Source organism: Schistocerca nitens, chromosome 5, assembly GCF_023898315.1.
Source record: "Schistocerca nitens isolate TAMUIC-IGC-003100 chromosome 5, iqSchNite1.1, whole genome shotgun sequence".
In the NCBI taxonomy this organism is placed as follows: domain Eukaryota; kingdom Metazoa; phylum Arthropoda; class Insecta; order Orthoptera; family Acrididae; genus Schistocerca; species Schistocerca nitens.
Window position 1 is genome coordinate 614,265,927 of NC_064618.1, and position 27,979 is coordinate 614,293,905.

The 27,979-nt window shown below is 42.4% G+C and overlaps 1 protein-coding gene across 1 annotated transcript in view; it reads left to right on the forward strand.

Moving 5' to 3' along the window:
• LOC126260617 (thymus-specific serine protease-like) overlaps positions 1-27,979 on the forward strand; it is a 251,955-nt gene that overhangs the window by 168,846 nt on the left and 55,130 nt on the right. Inside the window, exon 5 of the mRNA XM_049957954.1 lies at positions 176-411. Within this exon, the coding sequence (XP_049813911.1) occupies positions 176-411 (236 nt within the window). The remainder of the gene's footprint in view (positions 1-175; positions 412-27,979) is intronic.

Consider the following 27,979-nt stretch of genomic DNA (forward strand, 5'->3'; position numbering starts at 1 on the left):
TGACGCTTACATGGTGAATAAAGTGTATGCAAGCTGTAATTCGTAACTAATTTACGTTTTTTCTGCATATAGTTGAGTAGTTGTCACCCTGTAGATGACGTTAACTACCAGCCTGAACTCGAGAAGAACGGTGCAGCCGGAGACGGTTGCCCTACTTTGCACTGCACTGCCGCAGGGACCTGTCCACGGAGAATCTGCGGTTCCTGAGTGCGGAGCAGGCGCTGGCGGACCTCGCCAACTTCATCCGGCAGTACCGCCAGGAACACGCCGACACGCTGCTCGTGCCGTGGGTGCTGTTCGGCGGCTCGTACGCCGGCAACCTGGCCGCCTGGGCGCGCCTCCGCTACCCACACCTGGTGGACGCCGCCGTCGCCTCCAGCGCGCCCGTCCTCGTCAACCTCACCTTCCCAGGTTAGCCGGTCTCCCTCCTCTTCCTCTCAACCGTCAGCTGGTAAATACTTCTGCAATAAAGGAGATCACTCACCGAAAATCGGTAGCACTGAGTAGTCGATAAGCGAACACAAAAAAAGTAAGAAAATTTTCTAGCTTCCGGAGTAATCCTTTCTCAACCTACAGTAAAATACACAAAGGAAATACACACGCCTACATGGGCTGGACGAATAGTGTCAGTGCTGCATTTCGGTTGGTGGAGTACTTTACATGGCGGGTTGTGTCACATGGGGTGGATAGGCGGAGAGAGAGACGAGGGACGAGTAGTACTGCCAGTCGCTGCAGTCATGGACTGTGCGGCTGGTCCCGGCGGAGGTTCGAGTCCTCCCGCGGGCATGAGTGTGTGTGTGTTTGTCCTTAGGATAGTTTAGGTTAAGTAGTGTGTAAGCTTAGGGACTGATGACCTTTAGCAGTTAAGTCCCGTAAGATTTCACACACATTTGAACATTTTTTGAGTACTGCCAGTGCTGCATTTCGGGCCGCGCTGGGTAGCCACGTGGTCTAGGGCGCCTTGTCACGGTCCATGCGGCTCCCGCCGTCGGAGGTTCGAGTCCTCCCTCGGGCATTGGTGTGTGTGTTGTCCATAGCATAAGTTAGTTTAACTTAGATTAAGTAGTGTGTAGGCTTAGGGACCGATGACCTCAGCAGTTTGGTCCCATAAGACCTTACCACAAATTTCCAATTTTGCTGCATTTCGGCAGGTGGAATAGGTTGTGGTAGGGGTTGTGTAAGGTAGGGTGGGTAGAGGGGGAGAGATGCTCATCCCACCCCTCTCTCCCACTTCCCTCCCTACCTGACACAACCCCTACCACAAACTATCCCACCTACCGAAATGCAGAAATTGTATTATTCATCCAGCCAGCACCATATAGTGCCAGCCATAAATGTGATATGCATATGTGTACATGCATGTGTGTGTGTGTGTATGTGTGTGTGTGTGTGTGGAAGAGAGAGAGAGAGAGAGAGAGACTGTCTCTTCTTTGGGTATTTTACTCTAGCTCGCAAAAGGGTTAATCTGAAAACTAGCAAGTTTTCTTACTTTTGTGTGTGCCTGTCGACGATTCGACACCTCTGCTTTTCGGTGAGCGGTTTCTTTTATTCCAAAAGTATGTAAACTATACTAGAACTTTCGTACAACTGTTAGTTGTTTTGAAAGATTCTTTCATCTAAGCGATGTGGAATGAGTCTTTTTACAGGATATGTTGAAACGTCCCCTTAGAAAAATTATAAATGACTGTGCTTAAACTGACACACAATATTTTTAGCGCAACGGAATCTGACTTTCAATAATCCCTACAAAAGAATGGCCCTGACTAACATTAACCTATACCTTTCACAAATCACATACCTCACAAAAATCTTCGTTACTCAAGCTACTGCAATACAGCGAGCGCCACTACTGCCAGCTAAGTAAAAGATTCAAACTACTGAAGACACTAACTACTGATAGGCATAGTTAGCAAATGAAAGGTTTTGATAGAGAACAAACAATGTATTTACCTTAATAGTGTTCAAAAGTTATAATATATTTATATCAGTTCATGATATCCAGTCTTACAAATTTACTCTTTCTGATGGACACACGTCCAGATCGTCCGCTCTAAAAATTCCGCCACCTGTCTCCCCACATCCACCGCTGCTGGCGGCTCACCTCCAACTGCGCAACGCTACACGCTGTTAACAGCCAACTGCCCAACACTACAATAGCGACTATTTCAACAATGCCCACCAGCCACAGACTGCACACAGCACAGCCAGTGATTTTCATACAGAGCGCTAGGTGACGTTACCAACATAAAAACCTAAACAGCCTACTTACAATGTATGTATGATTATTGTTAACATTAACGAACTTAGTCTTACTCACGCGATTATACTTCAGAATCCGTTCTTATTACAGGATGCCAGTTTTTAAATAGAAGTTCGTCCATAAAATAGAGAGAGAGTTGCCCAAGAGAAGTGGTTTTCGGTTAGATGCGAACTTACTTTATGTCAGACACCTTATGTTATTGGGAAAATGATCACAAATTTTTGCTGTTGCATATTGAACTCCTCTCTGAGCCACTTACGGCGTTAATAGTGGGTAATAAAGGACATTATATCCTCTGGCGTTGTTTGTATGTACTTCACTATGCTTCTCAAATTGTGATGGATTATTTATGACAAATTTCATTTATATTTCATCAGTATTGTGTTGGTGTAATTAAAATAACTAACTCCTTGAAGACGTACGTACATGATGATTTCTGATCACACCCACTCGTTATTCCTACTGCTAAATTTTGTGCAATCAATGTGTTCTCTCTAAATGACGAGTTGCCCCAGAAAATTATTCCATAAGACATTACTGAGTGGAAATAAGCTAAATATGTCAGGAGCTTGGTCCGATCAACGCCAAGACTTGAAATTGTACAAAGAGCAAAAAGAGCTGAATTTGTTTGAGAAGTTCAGTAATACACAAGGTTGTTATAAATAATGGAAGAGAGTTGTCAGACTTGCTGTAGTTATGTTATTTGGCATATTGTCACCGGCCTTTGCAGACATATAGAGAATCTTGAAAAAAATTTTTAAATATATTTCAAGCAGTCCATATGTGCCTTCTTACTGGTTCCACATATATGAAGTCGATAACAAAGTTCTTCCCACGTGCAGTGCAGCATGTCCACAGCAATGTGTTCAAAAGCACTGCTGATACAAGCTCGCCGTTCTGATAGATTTGTTGGTAGAGGAGGCGTAAACATTGAATCTTTCACATAACTCACACAAAAAAATCACATGGGTTAGGTCGTGAGAGTGTGGAAGTCATGACATAAAATGTTGATCATCAGCTCACCACAACAAAATCCATCAGTTTCTCAGTTCAAGAATTCACAACCATCATGATAAAGTGGCGTGGCGTCTATTGGTGAATGTAGTTCACACTTTTGGTCTCCAGTGGTGGCATGAGGCAATTTTCCACCTTTGATGGATCTGAAATGTTCTGTACTATACTGGGGGGGATTCTCTGTCCTCCAGAATCACACATTGTACATGTTCACTGTCCCATTCACAAAAAATATTGCCTCATCACTAAAGCTGAGTTTCTCACATAACATATTCTCTTCCATAAGCTATCGCAACTGTGCCGAGAATTGAAAGCATCTAAGTTTCCCAACAGGAGTCAGGGCTAGTAGCAATTGCAAGCAATAATGCTTCAGCTTCAATCGTTTCCTTAAGGCCTGAACGGATGGTTGTGGTATGTTCAGCTTACTTGCTCTGTTCGTCGAATTCTGTGGGGTAAGTGTGAAACTCGACGATATGCAGTCAACCGTTTCTTCACTCACTGGAAGCCGACCCATTGATTTCCCATTGCAGAGGCTTCCTGAAGCTTTAATCTGCGCATACCATCGCCGAACGGAGTTGACAGTTGGTGGACCTTTTTTTGAACTTAGTTCTGAAGTGTCGCTGCACTGTTACGGCAGACTGATGTGAATAGATTTCAGGCATAACATAAGATTTCTCCGCGCCTGTCGCCATCTTACCTAACTGCTCTACGCTGCGCTCTCGTGTCAAAAATCTGAAGTGTGACTGAAAAAATACAAAACTTTTTCAATCATTTTATGTGAGTTTTGAGCTTGGTGACAATATCCCAGTTAATGTAGCTACAGTAAATTTATTAAATCGCTTCAGTCATTTATAATAACCATGTACTTCTTCCATTTCAAGATTTTATCAGCATGTACACCAAAAAATTTGTAGCATTCTACCCTGTTTACTGACTCCTTTTCATGTGCTGCATCAGTTGTTGCTGTGGCTCTATTTGTTGTGCAGAACTGAAAACTGTGTGTTTTCTAAAAATTTAGAGCGAGACAGTTTTCCGAGAACCACTTAATAATTCTTTGAAAACTTCCATAGGAGTGAAGCCAAGATTGAACCCTGTGCGACTCCATTTTTGATTTCACCAGAGTTGCTAAAATTTTGTCCCTTCCAGCATTTCCAATTCATTTCACACGAATATACGAGCAAAGAAATTATTGTGGCCAACTCACTCATCCAAATTCTTCTACGGAATTTCAATTCTGCATCTACATCTGTACAGTAGTCCAAAAGTCACCTTAAGCTGTGTGGCGGAGAGCACTTTGTGTCCTGCTATCTGATCACCCTTTCCTTTCCCATTCGCGAATGGTACTCGAGATGAACGATTGTTGGTTGACCTCCGTAGGTCAGTTTTACGCACAGTACAGATGGTCCCAGGGATAGGGCGCCTCTATGGGCCCTTGAACACTGTGGTGGCAAAAGAAATGGCACGAGGGCTATCGGAAAGTAAGGAACGACAGGTCGCGAAATCAAAACTGTTTTGGTTGCAACAGTTAGCTACAACTTGCAGCTACTTATCTCCATAGTCGCCGATCCGACTTAGACGTTTGTCGTAGCGTTGTACCAACTTCCGAATACCCTCATTATAGAAGGCAGCCGCCAGTGCTTTCCGCCAATTCTCTGCGCTGGCCTACAGCTCGTTGTCTGTGCCAAAATGTTACCTTCATAGCCAGCGGTTCATGTGAGCAGACTTGAAACGCATAGGGAGACAATTACGGGCTGTATTGTGGGTAATCAAACATTCCCAACTGAAAACGATGCAGGAGCATCTTCATTGCCCCTGCAGAATGCGACTGAGAATTGTCTTGAAGAAGAAAACGCACGACAGTTAAGTAATGTTGGCTGCATAGCTTCAGGCGAAATTTCTCACCAGGCCCTCGTACTTGGTGGCAGACACTATTGTTCTACGTATCTTTATGTGCTCCCCGTGTGCTCAGAAATACGTAAAAAGAACGACGTAACGCTGTCGATGGACATACTAGAGACACTGCCCAACACACCTGTGCAAAACTTCGCCGTATTTTCACTGTGGTTTCCATTTCGCGACCGATCGTTCCTTACTTTCCGAATAAGCCTCGTTTATCTCCTTATATCGTGTTGGACCTCCTTTTCCTCGGCGTAGTGCAGCATCTCGACGTGGAACAGACTCAACAAGTCGTTTGAAGTCTCCTACAGGAACAGTGAACCATACAGCCGTCCATAATTGCGAAAGTGTTGGCTATGCAGGATTTTGAGCACGAAATGACCTCTCGATTATATCCCATAAATGTTCGATGGGAGTCATGTCGGGCTATCTCGGTGGCCAGATCATTCGATCGAGTTATGCGGAATGTTCTTCAAACCCATCGTGAACAAGTGTTGCCACTGTCATCCAAAAAAGTTCCGTCGTTGTTTGGGATCATGACGTCCGTGAATGGCTGCAAATGGTCTCCAAGTAGTTAAAAATTCAGATGACACATTCCATTCCATGTAAACCCAGCCCACACTATTAGGGAGCCACCACCAGCTTATTTGTTGGAAACTTGGGTCCATGGCTCCGTGGGGTCTGCACCTCAAGCGAACCCTACCATCAGCTCTTATCAACAGAAATTGTGACTCACCTCACCAGGCCACCGTTTTCCACTCGTCTTCGGTGCAACCGATACTGTAACAGGCCAGGAGAGGTGCTATCAGCAAATACACTCGCATCGGTCCTCCGCTGCCATAGCCCATTAAACGCCAAAATTTGCTGCACTGTCCTAACGGATACGTTCGTGGTACGTCCCACATTGATTTCTGCCGTTATTTCACGCAATTCTGCTTGTATGTTAGCACTGACAACGCTACGCAAACTCCACTGTTCTCTGTCGTTAAGTGAAGTCCGCCGGTCACTGTGTTTTCTGCGATTAGAGGTGATGTCTGAAGTTTGGTATTCGTGACACACTCTCGACACCGCGGATCTCGGAATATTGAAAGCCGTAACGATTTTCGAAATGGAATGTCTCCTGCGTTTAGCTCCAACTACGATTCCGCTGTCAAAGTCGGTTAACTCCCGTCGTGAAGCCATAATCAATTCGGAAGCACTTCTCGTGAATCACCTGAGTGAACATCGTCAAGCTAAAACTACAAATCCATAAATTATCGTTAGACTATAAAACTTATCAGCAGCTGCGTCGGCCCCACTTTGCCACCGCGATGCGGCGGTCACTAGTGCTGCACTAACTTCCAGTACCGGCGGTAGACTCGAGTTAACGTTCGAATGTGGATCCGCAGCGAGTTATATCGGGAGCGGTGTTCAGATGCGGATCCACAATACGCCACGCATGGGGTAGTGTTTGAAAGGTGGATCCGCCTCGCGCAGGGTAGGAAGCTGTATTCGAATGTAGATCCACAGTACACAATACCCGAGTTAGCGTTCGAGTGTGGATCTGCTGCGTACTATACAGGGTTTTACAAAAAGGTACGGCCAAACTTTCAGGAAACATTCCTCACACACAAAGAAAGAAAATATGTTATGTGGACATGTTTCCGGAAACGCTTACTTTCCGTGTTAGAGCTCATTTTATTACTTCTCCTCAAATCACATTAATCATGGAATGGAAACACACAGCAACAGAACGTACCAGCATGACTTCAAACACTTTGTTACAGGAAATGTTCAAAATGTCCTCCGTTAGCGAGGATACATGCATCCACCCTCCGTCGCATGGAATCCCTGATGCGCTGATGCAGCCCTAGAGAATGGCGTATTGTATCACAGCCGTCCACAATACGAGCACGAAGAGTCTCGACATTTGGTACCGGGGTTGCGTAGACAAGAGCTTTCAAATGCCCCCATAAATGAAAGTCGAGAGGGTTGAGGTCAGGAGAGAGTGGAGGTCATGGAATTGGTCCGCCTCTACCAATCCATCGGTCACCGAATCTATTGTTGAGAAGCGTACGAACACTTCGACTGAAATGTGCAGGAGCTCCATCGTGCATGAACCACATGTTGTGTCGTACTTGTAAAGGCACATGTTCTAGCAGCACATGTAGAGTATCCCGTATGAAATCATGATAACGTGCTCCATTGCGCGTAGGTGGAAGAACATGGGGCCCAATCAAGACATCACCAACAATGCCTGCCCAAACGTTCACAGAAAATCTGTGTTGATGACGTGATTGCACAATCGCGTGCGGATTCTCGTCAGCCCACACATGTTGATTGTGAAAATTTACAATTTGATAACGTTGGAATGAAGCCTCATCCGTAAAGAGAACATTTGCACTGAAATGAGGATTGACACATTGTTGGATGAACCATTCGCAGAAGTGTACCCGTGGAGGCCAATCAGCTGCTGATAGTGCCTGCACACGCTGTACATGGTACGGAAACAACTGGTTCTCCCGTAGCACTCTCCATACAGTGACATGGTCAACGTTACCTTGTACAGCAGCACCGTCTCTGACGCTGACATTAGGGTTATCGTCAACTGCACGAAGAATTGCCTCTTCCATTGCAGGTGTCCTCGTCTCGTCGTTCTAGGTCTTCCCCAGTCGCGAGTCATAGGCTAGAATGTTCTGTGCTCCCTAATACGCCGATCAATTGCTTCGAACGTCTTCCTGTCGGGACACCTTCGTTCTGGAATGAGCTCTAACATGAAAATTAAGCGTTTCCGGACACATGTCCACATAACATCTTTTCTTTATTTGTGGGTGAGGAATGTTTCCTGAAAGCTTGGCCGTACCTTTTTGTAACACCCTGTATATCCGGAGCTGTGTCCGGGGGCGCATCCACCACACGCAGCATCCGCGATAGGGTTCGCTGGTGGACCAAGCACGCGTTACGTCCGGACAAGTATTCTATGCTCGAAGTTTGGTCCAAAAACCGATGGGACTGGGTCCTGGGAGCCGTCCGTGAGGCGTGCATGTACACACACATACAGAAAACAGAGCAAGCGCTCTCCGAATGTGGAGGTGACTGGATACGCCTGGGTTTCATTTACAGGCAATTTTAGAAAAAAGAACGATAGGTTATGTAGCGGTCGCATGGATGGATGTGACATAAAATCGAAAGAAATGCGAAAACTGATTAGCGCATAGGTATAAACTAACCTAATATACACCGAAATGCAGTGAAAATGAGGGCGTACTTTCTTATCTTCTGGTTCGCAGGGAGCAATTTGTACATGGAGTCAAGTATGCTGCAACAAGAAGAATGTAGGAAAACGATGATATCGATGCGAGCGGAATAAGGAAGGTAGTCAATTTTTTCTCGTTGAGTTGGTATTATAGTGTATGTCTAATGAGGTAGCAGTGATCCACGCGAGTTGAATACTGTATTTGATGCTTTTGAGGAGGACAGAGAATCATTCACGTCTAAACTTACTCACCTCTTTGTTATAGAATAACAGAGAGTGTAGGGGATGATCGACTGAGATAGAGCTGTAACTAGGTACGATTTAAACGTTGACAAATTTATTCTAGAGAAAGACAAGTTGATGAAGGTCGATTTTTTTCCAGTGTTCTATCTGAATGCTTTAGTCACGTGATATAGCCTGCGTTCTAGTCGTATGCACCTACAATACTTAACACATGATACATTGGATGATTTACGTAAAAATGTGTCCAACTACGTTGCGTATAAATATCACTCCGTTCTTGTTCTTCTTAACTGTATGCTATTAAATTAAGGCTCTTTGAGATCTGTTACTATAGTTCCATATGGTATGCTAAGCTCCAAGACTTGGTTACATCTCGAGAAATGTGGTGCACTTGGAGGGGTTAGGACTAGGAAAGCTCTATTCAGTCAAGAGAGGTGAAGCGTAGCTATATTCGTCTGCTCGGTTGAGGATTAATTGGGTAGCGATGTTGCAGGGTAGGCTGGTCAATGCCGAGGTGAGGACGGTCTTTTAACGTAGGAGGGCGAGATTGCTCTGTGACCGCCATACGCAGAGAGAGTGATGGAGTACTATGCGCGAGGTCTCAGAAATATGTATAGCGTTGTTTGGTATTAAAAAAAATGGTTCAAATGGCTCTGAGCACTATGGGACTCAACTGCTGTGGTCATCAGTCCCCTAGAACTTAGAACTACTTAAACCTAACTAACCTAAGGACATCACACACATCCATGCCCGAGGCAGGATTCGAACCTGCGACCGTAGCAGTCGCACGGTTCCGGACTGCGCGCCTAGAACCGCGAGACCACCGCGGCCGGCTGTTTGGTATACTTGGATCGTTTTTATGTGTTCGAGAATTAAGTGTGAATGGACGTATTGAGCAGTCATCTATCAATGCTCGCAATGATACTTGCAAAGTAGACGAGGTATGGTTTAGCTACGATACTGAAATTAGGAAAACATGCTGTCACATGATTGGCCAGTCTTGGACTTGCTGTAAAATTTTTCGCGATATCAGTTGTGATGGATAATATTACAGTAGATACGTGGTGTCTTATCCATACCATCCGTGCATTGGGTACCACATAATGATTGAGTGACAATGCTTGTATGAGTTGGGGAACAAATTTTGGTTGATGAACCGCAACTTCTGGAGTTGCTAGCACCTAAATCGGTGATCTCGTACTTGTGCGCAAAATGAACAATCACTAGGGATGGAAGGCAGAGTTATCAACTATTGGGTCATTGCGACATATGAGTTTAAAGGTAGAGGCCATCAATCACTTTCGGGGGGGTAGTTTGGAAAGTCGCCACAACGCTACCAGGCTCTTCTAGTTTCCTTGTGTTGTGGCTGTCCTTTATCTAAAATCATTCAGTGTTATGCTATCGACTGTAAGAATATGATTTACAAGGTGCAAGGTATAGTTCCCTGTGAGAGGCCGTGCGTAAGTCCGTCTTAATGTCTGTGCAGGGTAGGAATTCTAGCTAGTCAGAGGTCTATGGCGCGCTTAAGTATTAGGACTGTGCTTAATATCGACGAGTACGAGGTGAATTTTATAATATTATATTAAAAATATTTTTGGTCTTCTAATACGCGAGTCTGGAGATGTCTGTATAAAAGGGTGCAGGCTCTGATCAGAAAGACTGGCGCGTTTCTGCCAACAGGGAAAGGCTGTCGAATTAGCTGAACTGTTCTGAAGGCGACTTGGGTCGACTGAGGGTGCATTGACGTAAAATGGCTATTTTGTACCGTATAGGAAAATGAATTTTATCTTTATTACAAGGACAAGGTGCGAGTCGGAATATTGTTATCATTGGTCTGTGTTTAAGTATATAATATTAAATGCACTATCCTCGGTGAGAGGGGTGTGTATGTAGGTAAAAGTATTTGCTTATTTGACTACATGTATGCGTAATTTAGTACGTTTAATTGTTCACCGATTATGACTATCTGTGTAAAAAGGAATTATTATGTTCTATTGAGCTGGGTTGTATGTGGGGGGCGTAAATGCTTGTACAAAATTATTATAACGGGATGGGTGGCATTTAAGTAGAACAAGTTCTGTGAAAGTGTGTGTTGAAGGACTGAGCGAGTGGATGACGCGACTCATCTACGACTGTATCAATAGGACATGTAAATAAATGTCGGATAACCTAAATTGGGGTCTTTTTTTCTTTTAAATCATATGTATGACTTCTGCTTGGAATTATGTTTGTCTATTTGTTCTAAATGCATACTAATATATGCTTAGAAAGGGAGAATGTGTTTTATTATTAAGTGAGTTTTGGCAGGAGTGAATAGTCTTTTATATATGAGAGTGTTTAAGATTTGTGAGTGGAAATTGTCAGCGCAGCGTGAATACGTCGGGTTCGCTGGCTGGGGTGGGGGGGAGGGGGGGGGAGACAGTCATGTCGAGTTGGAGATGCAGGGGAGGGTAGAGATCTGCGCTAATCAGGAATCCATTTTTGCAGTGTATGTGGTTAGACAATAGCTGGAGAGCAGGTATAGAGAGAGTCCACTTTGGCATGCTGGTCCTGGAGCGTTTCGCACTGGGTGTAGCCATCTTGAATAATGGTAATTGCGTAATCACGTAATCAACTGACATGATGACAGAGCGCTCTGGTACTTGTGATAGGAGCTAAACACAGTTGAATTTGGAGCCATTTTTGTAAGGTAAACGAATTGTATGATCTTCCGCCAAAATTCAAACTCCCTACCAAAATCGGACATCCTGAATGAGGCCCTCTGCTAGTGGCGATGTGTACTAACCCAGTTGGACCCCGGACCTCGTGGCGAACACACACGTATGATATAAATAATAATAAATAATAAATTATAATAAATAATAATAAATGATCATAAATGATAATAAATAATAATAAATAACTGGAGCAGCTGTCCGAATGCAGAGACCTGTTGGAGTGTATCGATCTGTAAGAGTTAACTTTGATGTCCTCTAGACGGCTGAATAGCGAAGTAATAGTATGTGTTGAGCGGCTTTGGTGATCAAGTCAGAATTTGAGATGATGATTGATTTGGGTTGGAGTGTTATTCGATGGGATGTAGATTGTTCGGTTGACTACTTCTGCACATTTGCTTCCTTTATTTAGTTGAGTGAAGATCGATTGTGGTGTGTTGGATACACGCTTGTCTGTTCTCTAGACCTGGGATAGACCTTAGTTGACACGTAAATTATAGCCAAGATCTCGAATATGTTACATAACTGAGACCAGTATTCGAGAGTGGAAATATCATTTTGTGTATGTTTGTTTCTAGTTAGTCAGTGGTTTACAGCATGCTGCACATAGACGAAGTTCGGCGTTTGTAGAGAATTAATTTGAAGTCTAAATCTTGGGAATTATGATGAACTAGTGATCGGTAGGGTGTAGGCTAGTGCATGATATTGAGAAGTACAGCTAAAATCGTGTAATATTATGGAGAAAGTACATGTGTTCTTGCAGTCTATGAGTCTGAGGTTGTTTGTAGAAAAGCGAACAGACAAGGAAGGAGAGACAGTAAAGCGTTTGTGCTGAGGGGGGGACAATACGGAATTTGTAAAAAGAGTTCTGAGGGTGACTTAGGTCTGCTGATGTAAGAGGGAAGATTAGCTCTGAGTGTCGGGTCTGTAGAGAAAAAGAGCAGGTTTACGGTGCTTTCCTAGGATTGGAGAGCATTGGGGTATATAGACGCTGAAGGAATAGGAAATTTTTTTTCGCATGCTGTAGGGATATACTGGATAAGGGCACTGTTTTGTGTCAAATGTGTATATACTGTATTGTAAAGTTAATGTGGTTTACATTGTGTAGCGTTTGTATATATTGCATTGTAAAGTTAATATTGTTTATGTTATGTGATGAGTAGAGAGGAAGTCGTAAGGATGGTAGAGATATTTCCAGAGTAACAGGGGTCAAGAGAGTGTATTTCCGATACTTTGCTCATTGTCGAATGCCAATCAATTGAGACCGCGATCGTAACATTTAACTGTAAGTATAATGACATCAACGACTTCGGTATTCGAGAGTGCGAATATCATTTTTTGGTCTGTTTGTTTCTAGTTACTCAGTGGTTTACAGGATGCTGTACTTCGAAAAATTTTGGTGTGTTCTTGTAGTCTATGAGCCTGGAGATGTTTGTAAAAAAAAAAAAAAAAAAGCGAGAAGGCAAGGAAGAAGAGAAAGTAACGCATTGTGTTGAGCGGAAGCGATCGCCGAAATTGAGGAACAATTCTGAGATGGACTTCTGTCCGTTGATGTAGAAGGGCTGATTACCGCTGAGTGTCACGTGTGTAAAAAGAAAGAGCAGGTTCACAGCGCTTCCTAAGGAATGGAGAGAATTGGGGCATATAGTCGGTATTGTAAAGTTACTGCGGCTTACATTGTGTAGGGTTTGTATATAATGGATTGTAAAGATAGTATTGCTTATGTTATGGGATGAGTAGAGAGAATGACCGTGTGTGTGTGTGTGTGTGTGTGTGTGTGTGTGTGTGTGTAAATTGAGGGGGCTGTGGAGGTAATTTAGCGACCTCTGTAAAAGTAAGCACAGAAAGCCTCAGAAAGAAAAGCAGGCTGGTACTTCGATAACGGGTCCTTAGGAAATTAGGGCTGTAAATTCGATAAGAAGGAATAAGAATGATTAATCAGTTGTTCTGGGATATAGGAGGCTTGAGAACATTTGCGTATGTTGAGAGCTGGAAGGGTAGGAGGTTAGGAGCGCATTCAGTATTATTTTCGTGAACAAGTTCTGTTAGGGTAAGAATTTGAATTTACAAATAAGCTGAGAAAAAACGAAAGCGAACGTTAACTATTTCTGGGGGGCACCATACAATTTCGGAGGGGCAGACTGGGTTCTTGTTTTCTTTTTTTACGTAGTATGATGATCGTTTCAGATTGTGAGGGGAGGGCAGCACTGGGATGTGTGCGGACGGTGTGTGTGTGAACTCGCTCTCGGCTATTCTGACAACAGACGTGAAGGTGGAGATGTGTCGAAAATAGGCCGACAAGCAATGGAATGCGGCCTTAACATGAGTGTTGGACCTCACTGAGTTAAGATGGTCAAAGACGACGCGCGCGGCCTGGCTTGGATAGTCATGTTCGGCTTCTAAGTGATATGAATTTCTCAGGTGTTAGGTATGAATGTGGCTGTCATCAAGTAATGTTTTAGGGGTCGAACAGAGACCTTTGAGCGAATTGAGAGCTGTCGGACGTGTGACTAAGTGTGGGACAGGTACATTGCGCGCGTCTGTTTAGTTATTTTGCTATGCGTTATTTGGACAGATTACGAGTGCTGATGGTGTTTACAGTTATGTGTGCTGCATTATGTAGGAGCAGTCTGATGTTGTGCATTGAAATTAGGAGCTGTTTGTGTGTCTGCCGACTGTGCAGCATGACACCAGGTACATCAGGACGAGTGTTTTTTGTACGAGAGTGATAGATATACTCGATGCCTAAATAAAATGTGCGTTAAGTATTTGTGGGACGATATACAATATGAGAGAGTTCGAGTTGGTTATTATTTTTTTTACTTGGAGGTTTTGTTAGATCGAATTGCTGAGGCAAGTAGCTATGAGAGCGCGAGGGATGTGATTGCAGCATATCTCCGTCTCTCAGCGGTTAACTACAGGTGGGGCAAGCGATGTTCTAGACTTAGGTACTTGGAGTGTGCTCTGGCCATGTCCTAGACTTTGTGTATTGAATAACAGTATTCGGGTCATAGTTTAGCTAGAATATTTACAGAGGAGTATGTCCGACGCGAGTATAAAGGTCCAGGCTGTGACGTGGGCGGTCTCGTGCTCGTGGTGTGTGAGAAAGGCAAAGCGGACGATTTTGAATCATCACAGGTGACTTAGGTTAGTGGCTTGGTTTGCCACAATTTACTTGTGTTGGTAGCGAAACACGAACTGACCACCAGAATTCAAACTTGTCTTATTTGTATAGACAAAATGTGATATAGGTTAATGTAGGTTAGTACACGTTAGTGCACGTTAGCAAACGGCAGTACACATTAGTACCTGTTAGCCAACAAACATGTGTCGGTAAGGGGACATGGTGGTCGGTAGGGACTTTAGCTATTTCATTTCAAGTCCAGGTGGGCGTGGCACTGGCGAAAATTGATTCCAAGCCTAGGTGGACGTGGCACTTTTCTGCACCAGAGAGGTTAATTAATTGATCAATTTAATTAAGTAGTCATGCGATCTTTGTTACATTCACTTGCGGAGCTACTAAGCTTTTAGCGTGGTGGAACGTGTCCTTTGTCCGGCACGTGGTCGACAGGTTCCATCCTGTCCAGCATTAAATGGTCGCGACCGCGCTCCGCGAAAACATGTTTACGTAGGTGGACTCTGCGGCACCGGCTGGGCAGCGCGCGCTGGCCCGGCGACCGGACCCCAACCGCCCGGGAGCAGCCGCTGGCTAACGGTGATCGGGGAAGCCTCCTCTACAGGCGACCATATGAACTAAGTCAGTCGGAGCGTGGACCTCGTGCCGAGTGCACAGGGTGTTGCCGCAATCTCGAGGATGTGTACTAACTCTGTTGGAGAACAAGTGATGACGATACTGTTTGAAATAAAGACTTCAGTCCTTTTCCCACGAATTCACAAGAGGTGACTTACGTTAGTAGAAGTGCACTTTATTACTATTTGACGCGGTTTTCATAGCTTAGGAGCGAAACAATAAGTGAGGGCGACAAATTAAAACTTCGTAGAATCAGGTGGACTTAGGTTAGTGCACATGGCCCAATTGGTCTCCTTTTTTTCTTAGGTGTGACAGATTATCGTGTTTGAATTTGAATTTGTGAGAGATTTTTTGTTATGGAAGTAAGGGAATTGGCTTTCTTGCCGCAAAAATCGACCATCTTGAATAAATAATAATAAATGCTAATAAATGATAGTAAATGATAATAATAATAAATAGAAGTACGGTTTTACAGAGATTATGGAGTGTAAATTTGAACATGGCGCGATTTTCTATGTTAGTGGAGGTAGGCCAATAATAATAAATAATAATAAATGATAATAAATAATAATAAATAATAAATGATAATAAATAATGACAATAAATAATAATAAATGACGAATGATAATGAATAATAATAAGGACAAGTATGGTTTTGCAGCCATTATCGTTTTGGAATGTGAATTTGGGGTGAATTTTCTCGTGGAGGTAGGTCAATGATAATAAATGAGAATAAATGATAATGAATGATAATAAATGATAATGAATGTTAATAAATGATAATGAATGTTAATAAATGATAATGAATAATAATAAAGAAAAGTAAGGTTTTGCATGCATTATCCTGTTGGAATTTGAATTTCGCACCTATTTCTTCTGGAGGCTTATGTTAGTTCAAAAATGGTTCAAATGGCTCTGAGCACTATGGGACTCAACTGCTGAGGTCATTAGTCCCCTAGAACTTAGAACTAGTTAAACCTAACTAACCTAAGGACATCACAAACATCCATGCCCGAGGCAGGATTCGAACCTGCGACCGTAGCGGTCTTGCGGTTCCAGACTGCAGCGCCTTTAACCGCACGGCCACTTCGGCCGGCCGCTTATGTTAGTGGGCGTAGCCCAATTGGTCTATTTTCCCGCCAAAATTCAAAATTCTCGACATTTTTTCTGGAGGTTAGGGTAGTGGACATAGCCCAATTGGCCTATTTTCCCGCCAAAATCCGCTATCTTGGATGATGTCATGCGCTGTTGCCAAATCTACATGCCGCCATCTTGGATTACGTCATCGCCGCCATCTTGAATAAATTTGGCAACGATGGAAACTGGGGTGGTACGACCCTTGCCGTACTACTTACAGGTACCGCAGTTACGTCCTTAGCTGACCTGGGTTGCTAGGAAAACAACTGCAGTCTGCGCTGACATGTGACTACGTTAGCCTACGGCAGTCTTACAACTCTACATTCCAGCCATGGTATGTAGAAGGCAAAAATCTGCTAAGGAAAGACAACACACTCAAATGGCGCATGCAGAAACACGGCTATACTCATAATTTTCTAGAATAGCAAAACCGTATTTATGTCGAATCGCTACGTCACTAAAGAAAGTAACGGATAACGAATACTTTGCAACGGGCATGTATCTCGACAGTACGGAAAAAATACGGAAAAAATTTATTCTTTACCTTACAGCTCTCTTGATGGGCGATTGGTCGCTGGTGTTTTGGAGCCGTTCGTACACAAGCTAATATTGCTTTCGTTTTCACGTTGGTTCCTAAGTACCCTACATCTTCCTACGGCCACACAACTGCACTCCTCCCACTATGCGATTTGCGTGATATAGCAAACTTAGATCGGAATAAAAAGTTACAATAATCGACTTTACTGAATTCTGCCTAGATCGTAGAAAGGTGGCTTCTGATGCAGTTTACTAGTTTCAATTTCATTAGGCTAAATACATCTGCCCAAACCTCCCTGCATGGTCTTGTGGAAAGGTTCCATACGCAGTATTACCCAATGACAAACGATATTCAAAACGCCATCATCTAGCAAGCGGACACTTTACTTGTTAATTCTTTTTCCTTTGTTATTATTTTCATACCAAATATCTAGATAAATTAATTGTTGGTTCACGCTGTTGGCGTATATTTCGTGAATGTCGTTACAGGGAGTTCTGATTACATGCTATGCCGTTTGGGTACGTGCTTCAGACTTTCCAGTTGCTCAGAAATGGCGAGCACGGTCTTGGAGAAGATAGAATGTTTTTCATAGATCTCTTCCCACAACTTTTCAACCATGACTGAGTTCTAAAGACACAATTTTAAGTAAACAGTATCCCAAAAAGCTTCATCCGATTTCAAAAGACTACATCTACATGAATGAAGAAAGAAACTTGGGGTGAATTTTAACTCAAGTACTGTAACTACAGGGTGGCTGTAACTGAACTTTCGCTATTTTAGAGCCCCCCCTCCCCATCCCATGAAAAATGAGTGATCGTAGGACAATAAAACTTTGTAGAAACATTTGTAAGGACATGCGGAATAGAAAAAACGAATAAACCATTTTAATTTCCAAATGAGAAGGTAACATTTGTTACTTACGTACGATGTTTACGTTCCGGTTTATGAATGTTGATCAGTGTGACGACCATCTGAAACAACAACAGCCTGGAACGGCACTAGAGGTTTCTCTTCGGCTGCCCAATTCAATGGTGGACCACGGAATGTTCGCTGTCGTGACACAGCTCGTGCACTGCCTTAAGATCGTACACTCTTTGACATAAAACTTGACCGGCGGCCGGCCGCTTCAGAGGCTAAGTCCGCGCCGATCGCGACATGGGACAAAAAAACTGGCCAACTCGCTAATTCTCTAAGTCCGGTTATCTGCACAATCTGGCAACACTGTAGACTGCGGCACTTCCTGGAGGAAAACTTGTCCCATGATAGAGAAACTCTAGGCTGATTACGCCTGTGGTCTAGCGGTAGCGTGCGTTCTTTCTGTTCATAATGTCAGTGGATCGAGAGCAGCTGGCATAAAATATTTTTATAGCCTCTTCTGTCTGAATGCTGAAGACGTGAATGTAATGGTAGTGCAGATTCAATCTATTTCGCTTTGTGACACACCGATATCAAAATTTTATCCAGTAACGATTTTGCGGCAGATTTCCTGCAGACTGTCCTCCTCTGGACGCCGTATGCGGCAAAGCTCCGGGATCCATTTGCTGGCTACTGGCAGCGGCCGTGGCGACAGCAGCGGCGCTGCACTCCCCCGTTCTTTATCGAAAGCGCCTGCTACCGCTCATCACTTTTGATGATTTAAAACGCTTTATTATTAAATGTTGCTCCACAGAAAATTTCTGCAATTTCCATTCACGCTCAAAAGCAACGGAGACAGACGCCCTGATTAGTAGGTGGGTATTATATTACATTAATCGGCAAGAGCTGAGTATGGCCCGAAATTAATTTTGTAGACTGGGACGAAATTAAACCACCTCACTACATTCGATGAATTTATAAATGCTTCATACCTCGTTTCTTTTCCTTTCAAACTCATTTATTTGTGCAACTTTTGGTCAATGTTTGGATGTTTTCGTCAAGCCAGAGTGAGCGTCTGTGGTGTAAAGTGTATTACAGTTCTTGTTTCATTCCTTATGGTAAGTCTATGCGATAAACTGTGTGAATACCTTGCAATGCATGCTCTGTAGCAGTGCAGGAACACTGCACATTTGGAGTTCCATGTATGGGTTCATGAAGTATTTATTGTTGATCGGAAGTGATAGTTAAGGTCATCAGATTTAAACCAGAAAAATTTGTCACTTTGAAGGTTTCAGAGAACGGAAAGGAATTGCTAACGCCGGTTTTAGAAAACGTCTACAGTTAAATGCTATTGCAAAAATTTAGAAGAAGGGAACTACATTAATGAACATGTGCACTTCATAAACAACCTTCTGACATGTTAGACCTATATGACGAACAAAGCTCAAATTTATATCGTTGACAGTCGGTTTGAATCTTTTCAGGGTCTATTTTACAGTGAAGCACCTTGGAATTTGCAAAGCAGAAATCCATGATATTAACTTAATTTACTAAGTCGAAATCGGACGAAGATTGATGTTTAAAGGCATTCTTCAGATTTCGCATAAGAAATTTTTACTAGCAGTTTGCAACTCCATTAATTAAAATGGAAAATAAAAGGTTGTAGGCAGCGGCTTCTACCGTGATTCGAACTGCTATGTCTTATAGTACAAGCACTGCAACGCACAAGGGAACCTCTGAGCTAACGACACACTGGCGGCCAGAGGCGGAATATAGTCACTACGATGTTGCTTGAGTCTCAAAACGCAACCTTAAACACACGAACAGAGGAGGTGGAGATTACTGTTTTAACGTCCCGTCGACAACGATGTCATTAGAGACGGAGCACAAGCTCGGATTAGGGAAGGATGGGGAAGGAAATCGGCCGTGCCCTTCCTAAGGAACCATCCCGGCATTTGCCTGAAGCGATTTAGGGAAATCATTGAAAACCTAAATCAGGATGGCCGGGCGCGGGATTGCACCGTCGTCCTCCCGAATGCACACACAAACAGGTGTTACTTATGTGAAGAACGCCGTTCTTGGAGTCCAGAAATTAAATATACTTTCTAATTGTGTCATCTTGCAGTGGATTATATCGTACGAGTCTTCGATGTGGAAAACGAACGTCAAGTGAATTTAGCGAGGTAACGCCGACCTACACCCGGAAGTAAATGCACTATCAGAGTGTTGACAAATACTTGCTACGACGCTGCCATTTCTAGGCTCTCTGACGAGGCAGCTCTTCAGCGAAATGCTTGCCGTGATTCTCCGATACGGTTCTTCAGAATGGAGACGTGCGCGCACGTTTGGTTTTTATGCGGCGTTCTCCCCTGATGGTTTCTGACGTCGCCTTGTGGGCTATGTATACATATGAGACATTCAATTATCATTAATGCAGAATGATACAAGTTTCAGCTTCCGGCGTGGAAGCAGGCTGTTGACGCCGACATTATATCATTTCAACGTAGGGAAAGCAAAACGGATCATTCAATGTTTCTCATTCAACATAAAGCATGTGAGATAATTTTCCGTAACGTTCATAATCATCTAAAAATACAAACGAAGTAAAAATACACCGGAAGCTTATTCGAATTGAATATAACGCTTAGCACCTCGATGTCGAATTTGTCCACTTGCAATCTTTTGCAGCATACACATAGAATGTCATGATTACCACGAGAATGAAGAAATATGTTGGTAAGGATGGAAGCAGGAAGAGACGCAGTCAACAAATATTCTATTCCTCATGGCATTCATTTCATTTGACACGTAAGAAGAGGTAAAGCGGGAATTTACTTTCGTTAACACGAAAGATATGCCGCACATATTGATAACGAGGAAGTCTGCGTCTTCATACGTTTCCTCCTTGAAATCTGTATGCTCTATTATATACTAAGTAGCCCGATCATTGTTTCAGTAATGTTACCCTCTTGTTTGAACCCGTAACGATGAACAGATTCCAAATGCATGTCTCCCTTCCTGGGTTGTTTTTTGTGTTTTATTGCTTGGAATTCCTGAAGCAGACCACTGTGCCTTCCCCCCTCGTGGGTTAGGTCTCAAAACTAAACCGCTTTGTATCCAATGGCATAATTTATTCAGACAGCATCAGCATAAGACTATCAAACAAAGCCTTCCATTTACAGTTGCAGCACTCTAACCAGCACTGACCAAAGTGTAATCCACGGTCATGGTCCTAAATTACCAGCTGTCTGCTACTGTGGCAAAGTCCGTACTATACTGTCGATTCCGCAGCACCATTTTATCTGGTAACACTGTGTAGTTGCACAGTTGTGCTACCAGGTCTGTCCTCACACTGCCAACTTTATGTATCTCACTTCTCCTGTAGCGTAGATCACGAGGAGCCGAAGTAAATGAGTGTATTCTGCATGACGTAACATTCAGTATTCCCTTCTTTCATAGCCACTCTTCATGTGCATCGATACCAAATAGGAATGCGAAAACTCTTGCGAGTGAGAGAATGACAATAACAATCGTAACAAGAACAAGCAAATAATGAATGATGTTTATTCCAACGCAGAACGAGAATGGCTTTAAATATAAAAATCTGTATCTATATCTATATCCATATCTATTGATCTTTGAGTTGGCACAATGCAAATATATTCTTAGCATTTAGTTACTGAATTTAGTTCTGGATGTTTGCAGAGAAAAGGAAAAGTCGGTACTTCTCGCTAGTGTAATATAATGTGAACCAGCAACTACCCTTTCCTTAGAACACGACTCAAGCAGGTCCTCAAGTAGGTAGCAAGGCACTGCTGCATTCTGTTCCCTGACATTGCTCTGATGACGGTTAATGCAGATAGTTCCGATTATGAAATACAAAACGTATTGCAGGTTAGTTCCTAGGATAGTAACATTAAATTTGCGTTGTAGACGGCACATGAACGTGACGACTATCCATATTACTCATCAATATAAAAAGACAATATTTTGGGAATTTAGCAGGATTACTCAAAATGAATTCTGAAATTGGGTGACTGACTGCACAGGTGCTAAACGTCGTCAAGAGTATACGATGTCCTAATCGCATTAGGAATATGAAGATCGTCTTCGACAGCTCGCAACTTTCACATTGCTATCTCCACCCTACTCCAGACAGCCCTCGGTGGAGTTGCACTACGTTGCCGATGTTATGGAAGGCCTTCAAACCGACAACAGACCACATATTGAAAAATACAAGCGAATTCTCTTGCAGCGTAAGCTTATTGTAACTAATCTAAAAATTATTGGAGAGGAACATTGTCCTATTCAAAAAAAGTAAAATGTTACACACTGTTGACGTCAAACGGAAATTATCTATGTCCTGTCTTGTGTCCTACTCATCTATAATATCAAGTGTACTATGAAAATGATTATATATAATGGATGATAGGGTAATGCATTGATACCAGATGGTGGGGGCCGGCCGGTGTGGCCGTGCGGTTCTAGGCGCTTCAGTCTGGAACCGCGTGACCGCTACGGTCGCAGGTTCGAATCCTGCCTCGGGCATGAATGTGAGTGATGTCCTTAGGTTAGTTAGGTTTAAGTAGTTCTAAGTTCTAGGGGACTGATGACCTTAGAAGTTAAGTCCCATAGTGCTCAGAACCATTTGAACTATTTGAACTAGTTAACACAAAATGACATTGAAAATTAAAGTTATTCACGAGCAGCTAGTTGAGAATAAGTATGAACATTAAATGACACGACGAACTGAAATAATATGACGAAGAGTTCAGCGCTCACTGGGAATAGAGCCCCACACATATCGTTGTTGACTACACACAAAGAGACGTCAGCTACCGAATTTTTCTCCACCAGCTGCTCAGAATAGCATCTTGAACTTACAGTCATCTCGCAAATAGTTCTGTGTCTCACTGGGAGTTAAAAACGTCAGATATCGTTGGTGTTGACAACGAATGAAAATACATTAAAATCAAAATTATTATCCACCAGCAGATAGGTGTTCTCATGATAGAGCTTGATAATACATAATTAAATCTTTAGTGCCGGGCCAGGATTCGATCCCATTCACGTGTAATATGTGAAGGTGTTGAGGAATCTGCAGTTTTGAACAAACAACAAATTGTAGCCGAGCTGTATTGCCACGAAGGGATCAAATTCCGCGTTAAGGGCGGTCTGAGTTGCATTCCCAGTTTAGAACCAATTTTATCGACATACAGAAGCTCAAATAAAAGATGGAATAAGTGTCCTGTGACCATACATGCGTTTGTGTCGTCACTTGAAATAAATAACAAGTATAAGAAAGGTTACTGGTGATAGAGTTTCTACATGTCGCCACTCCAGACTTTATTGTGGTTCAACCTACCGCCTACTTGGTAAAGAAGGAATATCATCTTTAATGTGAATTTTCAGACCACGCAGCCATTATATCTCCTTCACTTGGTGTAGCCAGGAGAGAATGGAATCTGTCTCTCCCTATCTAAAATCATTGACGGAAGTGGGAATCGAACCCAGACCATAGGTATAACAACCTACCATCCGTCCAACAGACCACGAAATCCTCTTCTCTGCGAGTCATTTTTCTATCGTAACGCAGTTGCGCCACACTGGATGAGAATTCTGACACACAGGCTCCCTGTAGTAATTTGCAGCATGTTCAGTAAATTCATTTACTTGGTTGACCGAATCACCATGAACTAGCTGCCTCGGCTACCCAGTGCATACATTCGACTATTTTCTAATCACAGAAATAAAATCACGTAACTGCCACCTACACACAACTGCCAACAGTGTAGGATGCAGAAGTTTAAATAGGAAGTGTTCCTTTCCACTTGAGCTATTCTATTGCGCTATCTGTTACTAGAAAACGTCGTTCAGTCCAAAAGAAAAGCTGTAACTGTTTGTCTCTCAGAAGTCAAGACCTGGCCATATGCATAATCTCACAGTGCTGTGGAATCCAAAAGTTCTGGAGGAATAGTTGCCGAGCTCTGAAGCTGCTGTAGCTACGTGTCAGCTTGTAGCATAGATAAGATGTCGCGAGTTCGAATACATTCAGTGCTACATTTTTTAAAACGCAATTCTGCTCTCTGCTGAAGGTATCAATCTAATGGAACTTTGAACATAATTCCCTTCACTTCTCAACCCAAAGTAGTCGCATGTGAAAAAAGGGCTAACTACTGTGACATTTTGTTCTATTCGGGTTTAATAGACAGCAGACAGCAGATGCATCTCGAAGATGTGCAGGGAGAGCGCATCGTGCCATAATATGTCAGAAAAGTATTTTCTACATTAGCCGTCGTGTGGTAGTGATATTTTATTCTTCTTCAAACTTTGTTTGACAGCTTTAACTCAGAACAAGTTTTCTACATGCATGTAATCAATAAACTGCATGTGCATTGTCAGACTGTCATAGGTAACATCAGAGAATTCGCATATATCGTTGATGATTAATTTCTCTCTCATGTTTGCTATTGTTTTAACAACACTAAAGGAAACCTTACGAAAATTGTGCACTGTATTATAAGAAATGAAATAAAACTAACCATGATAACCTTACGACGAAAGTATCTGTACACAAGCATGCCTCTATCGACACGAATTAGTAAAATACTACTCACTTAGATTTTGATTGGGTCTGTGTTTAATTGGTATGCTGTGTCATACTCAAGAGGTATGCAAATGTGGCATTTCATAAATATAGCTACGTATTCCTAGAAACCCAAAATTCGCTTGTCAGCAGCGGAAAGAGGCCGTACCTGTTGTGCAGCATTGTAAGTTTTTCAACATTGCACTATGAGCTGAAAGCATTTTCTTGCGATTTCCTTATTGATGTTTGATCTGACTGCTTGTAGCTCTTTCACAGAAGGGATAAAAACGTTACAGTCAGTGAGACTGGAACTGCGAACCGTAACAGACGCTTTTTCACAGGTCAGCACGTTACCACAGAGTTGGCGAGGAGGTATGGGTCTTAGCTTCCTATTACGAGGGCAATAGTAACTAGAACTCGTAAACCGCTATTTGAAGGTCGAGATTAGTTGCGGTTTCCACCTGCAACGACTTTCCTGGGCTGAAAACCGTAAATTTTCAATCTTTTGTTACCCTTCAAGCGATAATAACTCAGATTATTCAATGGAAATGACAGGTAAAATCAAGTGAACTTTGAGGCTTAATTCCGTGCACACCAGGAAGTAACTCGTCGATCACAGAGTTGCCAAACATACGTTGCCTTGTTGCCAAATCTCAGTTACAGTACCAGCAGGAAGAAGACGAACCGATGTCATCCTACAGCGGTCTGGGAAGTGACCATAGCTGGTGTCCCCAAGTCACGGCTGCTATGGCCTGGAATACGTAATGCGTCTGATTCGCTTTCTGTAACTAGGTTTAGGGACTGGAGCGTAGTTACTAATAATACTCAGAACTGACTGCAAACTGAGCATCATAAATCAGTAACTCTCATTGTTGTTTTTATATTTCTTTCGTAAGTGTACTCAAAACTAAGAAAGTCATTCACAGGCGTTTTCGTGCCTCGCCGATAGTCGAGCACAACATACAAATAAAAATAAAAAAGAATGTGTGTGTGTGTGTGTGTTTGTGTGTGTGAGAGAGAGAGAGAGAGATAAATAAAAAGCAATGAGAGAGAGTGTAAAAAATTGTTGTAAAGAAATTGAATCATGGTATTTAAAGAAATCTTTCATTAAAATGACACGTTCCACATCATTACGAAATGTCGTATTCATGATCTAAGGAACAAGAGTTAATCTAATGTAATCTAATCTAATCTAATCACATCATATTGATGATTAGCCATGAAGAGTCATGAATTACCGAAATTTTGGCCAATACCAGTAACCAAATCTAAACTTGAAGATAAAAGACGACAATTTTTGTAATAAACCGTGACTCCTATCAAGACCCTTTCGTCCCTGTTATCTAACCACGAAAGATGTCTGATATACCTCCATTCTGAAGTAACAAAGTGTGCATGCATTTAAAGATGAAGTGCATGATGTGAAGTTCTGTGATGGAGATACGAACCCAACACGTAATCCGATTGTTAACTAAGAAAAATCAAATTTTACGTATCGGTTTTTCTTACGAGCCGCTAGGTGTCTGAATCTAAAATAAGGATACAAACTTTTGTGCCTAAGCGACAATCGAACTGCACACCTACCGTGCATCCACGAATATAGCTTAAGTATCAGTTGCTTACTCATGAACGGTAAGATGTGTGCGTGTTTGACCAGAAATAACGACACCTGTTGCGATTGTTGGAAACACATGAACAGACATTGAAATTGCGCGTTAATTTTCACTATCAGGTGGGTGTGCACTTGATAAAGCTAGAAATGAAATTATGAATATTGTTGTACTGGATCAGGTTTCAGACCCACATACTTACCTTTGGAGGAGACCTAGAGAAGATTGCAGTCTTGGGAAAAGGAACGAAATGACTGAACTATACTGTTCCGAGAGATTCAGATCCTCGAAAGAGGAGATACGAATTCGAATCACAGTCCAGCACCAAATTTTTAAACGTCTCTAGTTCAATCAAGTACAAGTAAAATAAGAGCCCTGTCCCTTTAAATGGCTAGCGGTTCATCAAATAAAATAAAATTTTCTAATGTAAGTAAGCATACTGGCGACTGTATTTCTGTTTACCATGACTTCCGCTGTGTCATTTCTCAACGTAAACCGGCTCTGCCCAGTTGGTAATGAAGGAACGTGATGTTTAATGCGGATTCTGGATTATAACGTCTTTCTCTTGAGGTTACCAGAGGTAAAATTAATCTGTTTGTGCCTCTTAAAAGTAAATGCCTGAACCACGCATTGCACCTGTGATAGCTCGTTCCACCATACCATTGTGGCCACATTTCCCAGCCCTAAGAGTGTGCTGTAACGGATGATGTGCTTAGCTTACAAAATTAGTCACGGTGGAAAAAATGCGAGTCTATTAAATGGTCAAGTAGAAGCAAGCTTCTGACGCAGAGATTATGCTATTCTCATGTCAGCGGGATGTAAAGACTCTTCTAGGCATCATAGGCTGGATGTGAAGCCATTTTGATTTTTCACAAATTCAGCAAATTTCTTAGTTCGAGAAAATCCACTGTGAAGTGTGAAGTTGCCGGATAATTCGATTATTACTGTTATTATTACTATCATTTTATTCATACCGCTGCTGTAACACAAGTGCTTGAACATCATTTAATGCCTTTTGGTCACTATAGATGTAGTTTCCCAAGAACAGGTTCTTTCCCTGTCTACGGAATCCTTTTCATGTTAATATCAAACACCAGCAATTACTCGTAGATTACTTTAAAATTAAAGTAATTGACGAAGACGTTACTTGGTAACAAAAACGCACTGCCTTTCTTCATTTGCTTTCGCCTAGAAATGGCTATCGAGTACTGACGAACCAAAAGGCAAGAGATCTTACTGCCTTCGAATATACGTTGCTGTTAGTTCTTCCACATGATTTGGTCGACATGACCTGTTTCAAGTTGTGTATGACAGACAGTGTTTTAGAAAATCTATTGTTTCCCTTTCAAATAAACAGAAGTATTTTCATTCTAAGCTGTCCAAGTACAAAATTTTCGCAATATTAGTTCAAATTTAATATTCGCTTCTATAATGTAGGAAAGTATTTCACAGTCGCAAAACTCGCATCCGAATCGTTGACCTTACACTTAGTCGCTGACCATAAATTCTAGCTCAGAGTGACACCAGTTTAAATAACCTAATGTAGCGAAGACTGTTTGCCAGTGCTCTTTCTCACCGGAAAATACGCAATTCACTCATTTGGCTCCATAAGTACACTGTAACAGTAATTTCTGTGTGAAATTTGTCAGTAAGCTTTTGCCTTCCAACCGGCAAAATACGGCAGAGTACGGCCGGTAAACAATTCACAAACCACGATTTAGTGCCAATAAGACGATTTCTTTAAACATTGTCGAAGCTGAGGGAATTTAGTTTCTGCTTAAATCGTCTTAAGCAGCAACGTTCACAGATATCTCAAATAGGAAAAAGCTGAATATCCAGGTACGAAGGTTGTAAAACAAACTTCCCACAGTTTGTGTCAGGTTGATCTTTTCGTCTGATAACACTGCTTAAGTATTTTGTCTAAGAGGTATCACAAGTAGTATCCCTGTAGCTGTGGGAATCATTGGTTGAAAACGAGTTTAACACCAATGGGTACAGTGCTGCTAAATTTTCACAATTATTATCAACCTGAGTTCATCCACAAACTGAGGCGTATTTATAATATTGGAGCTAGACTGTGTATCCTTGTCTTTCTTGAGTGGTCATTGGAAGGCCTTTACACACACGTATACAATACTAT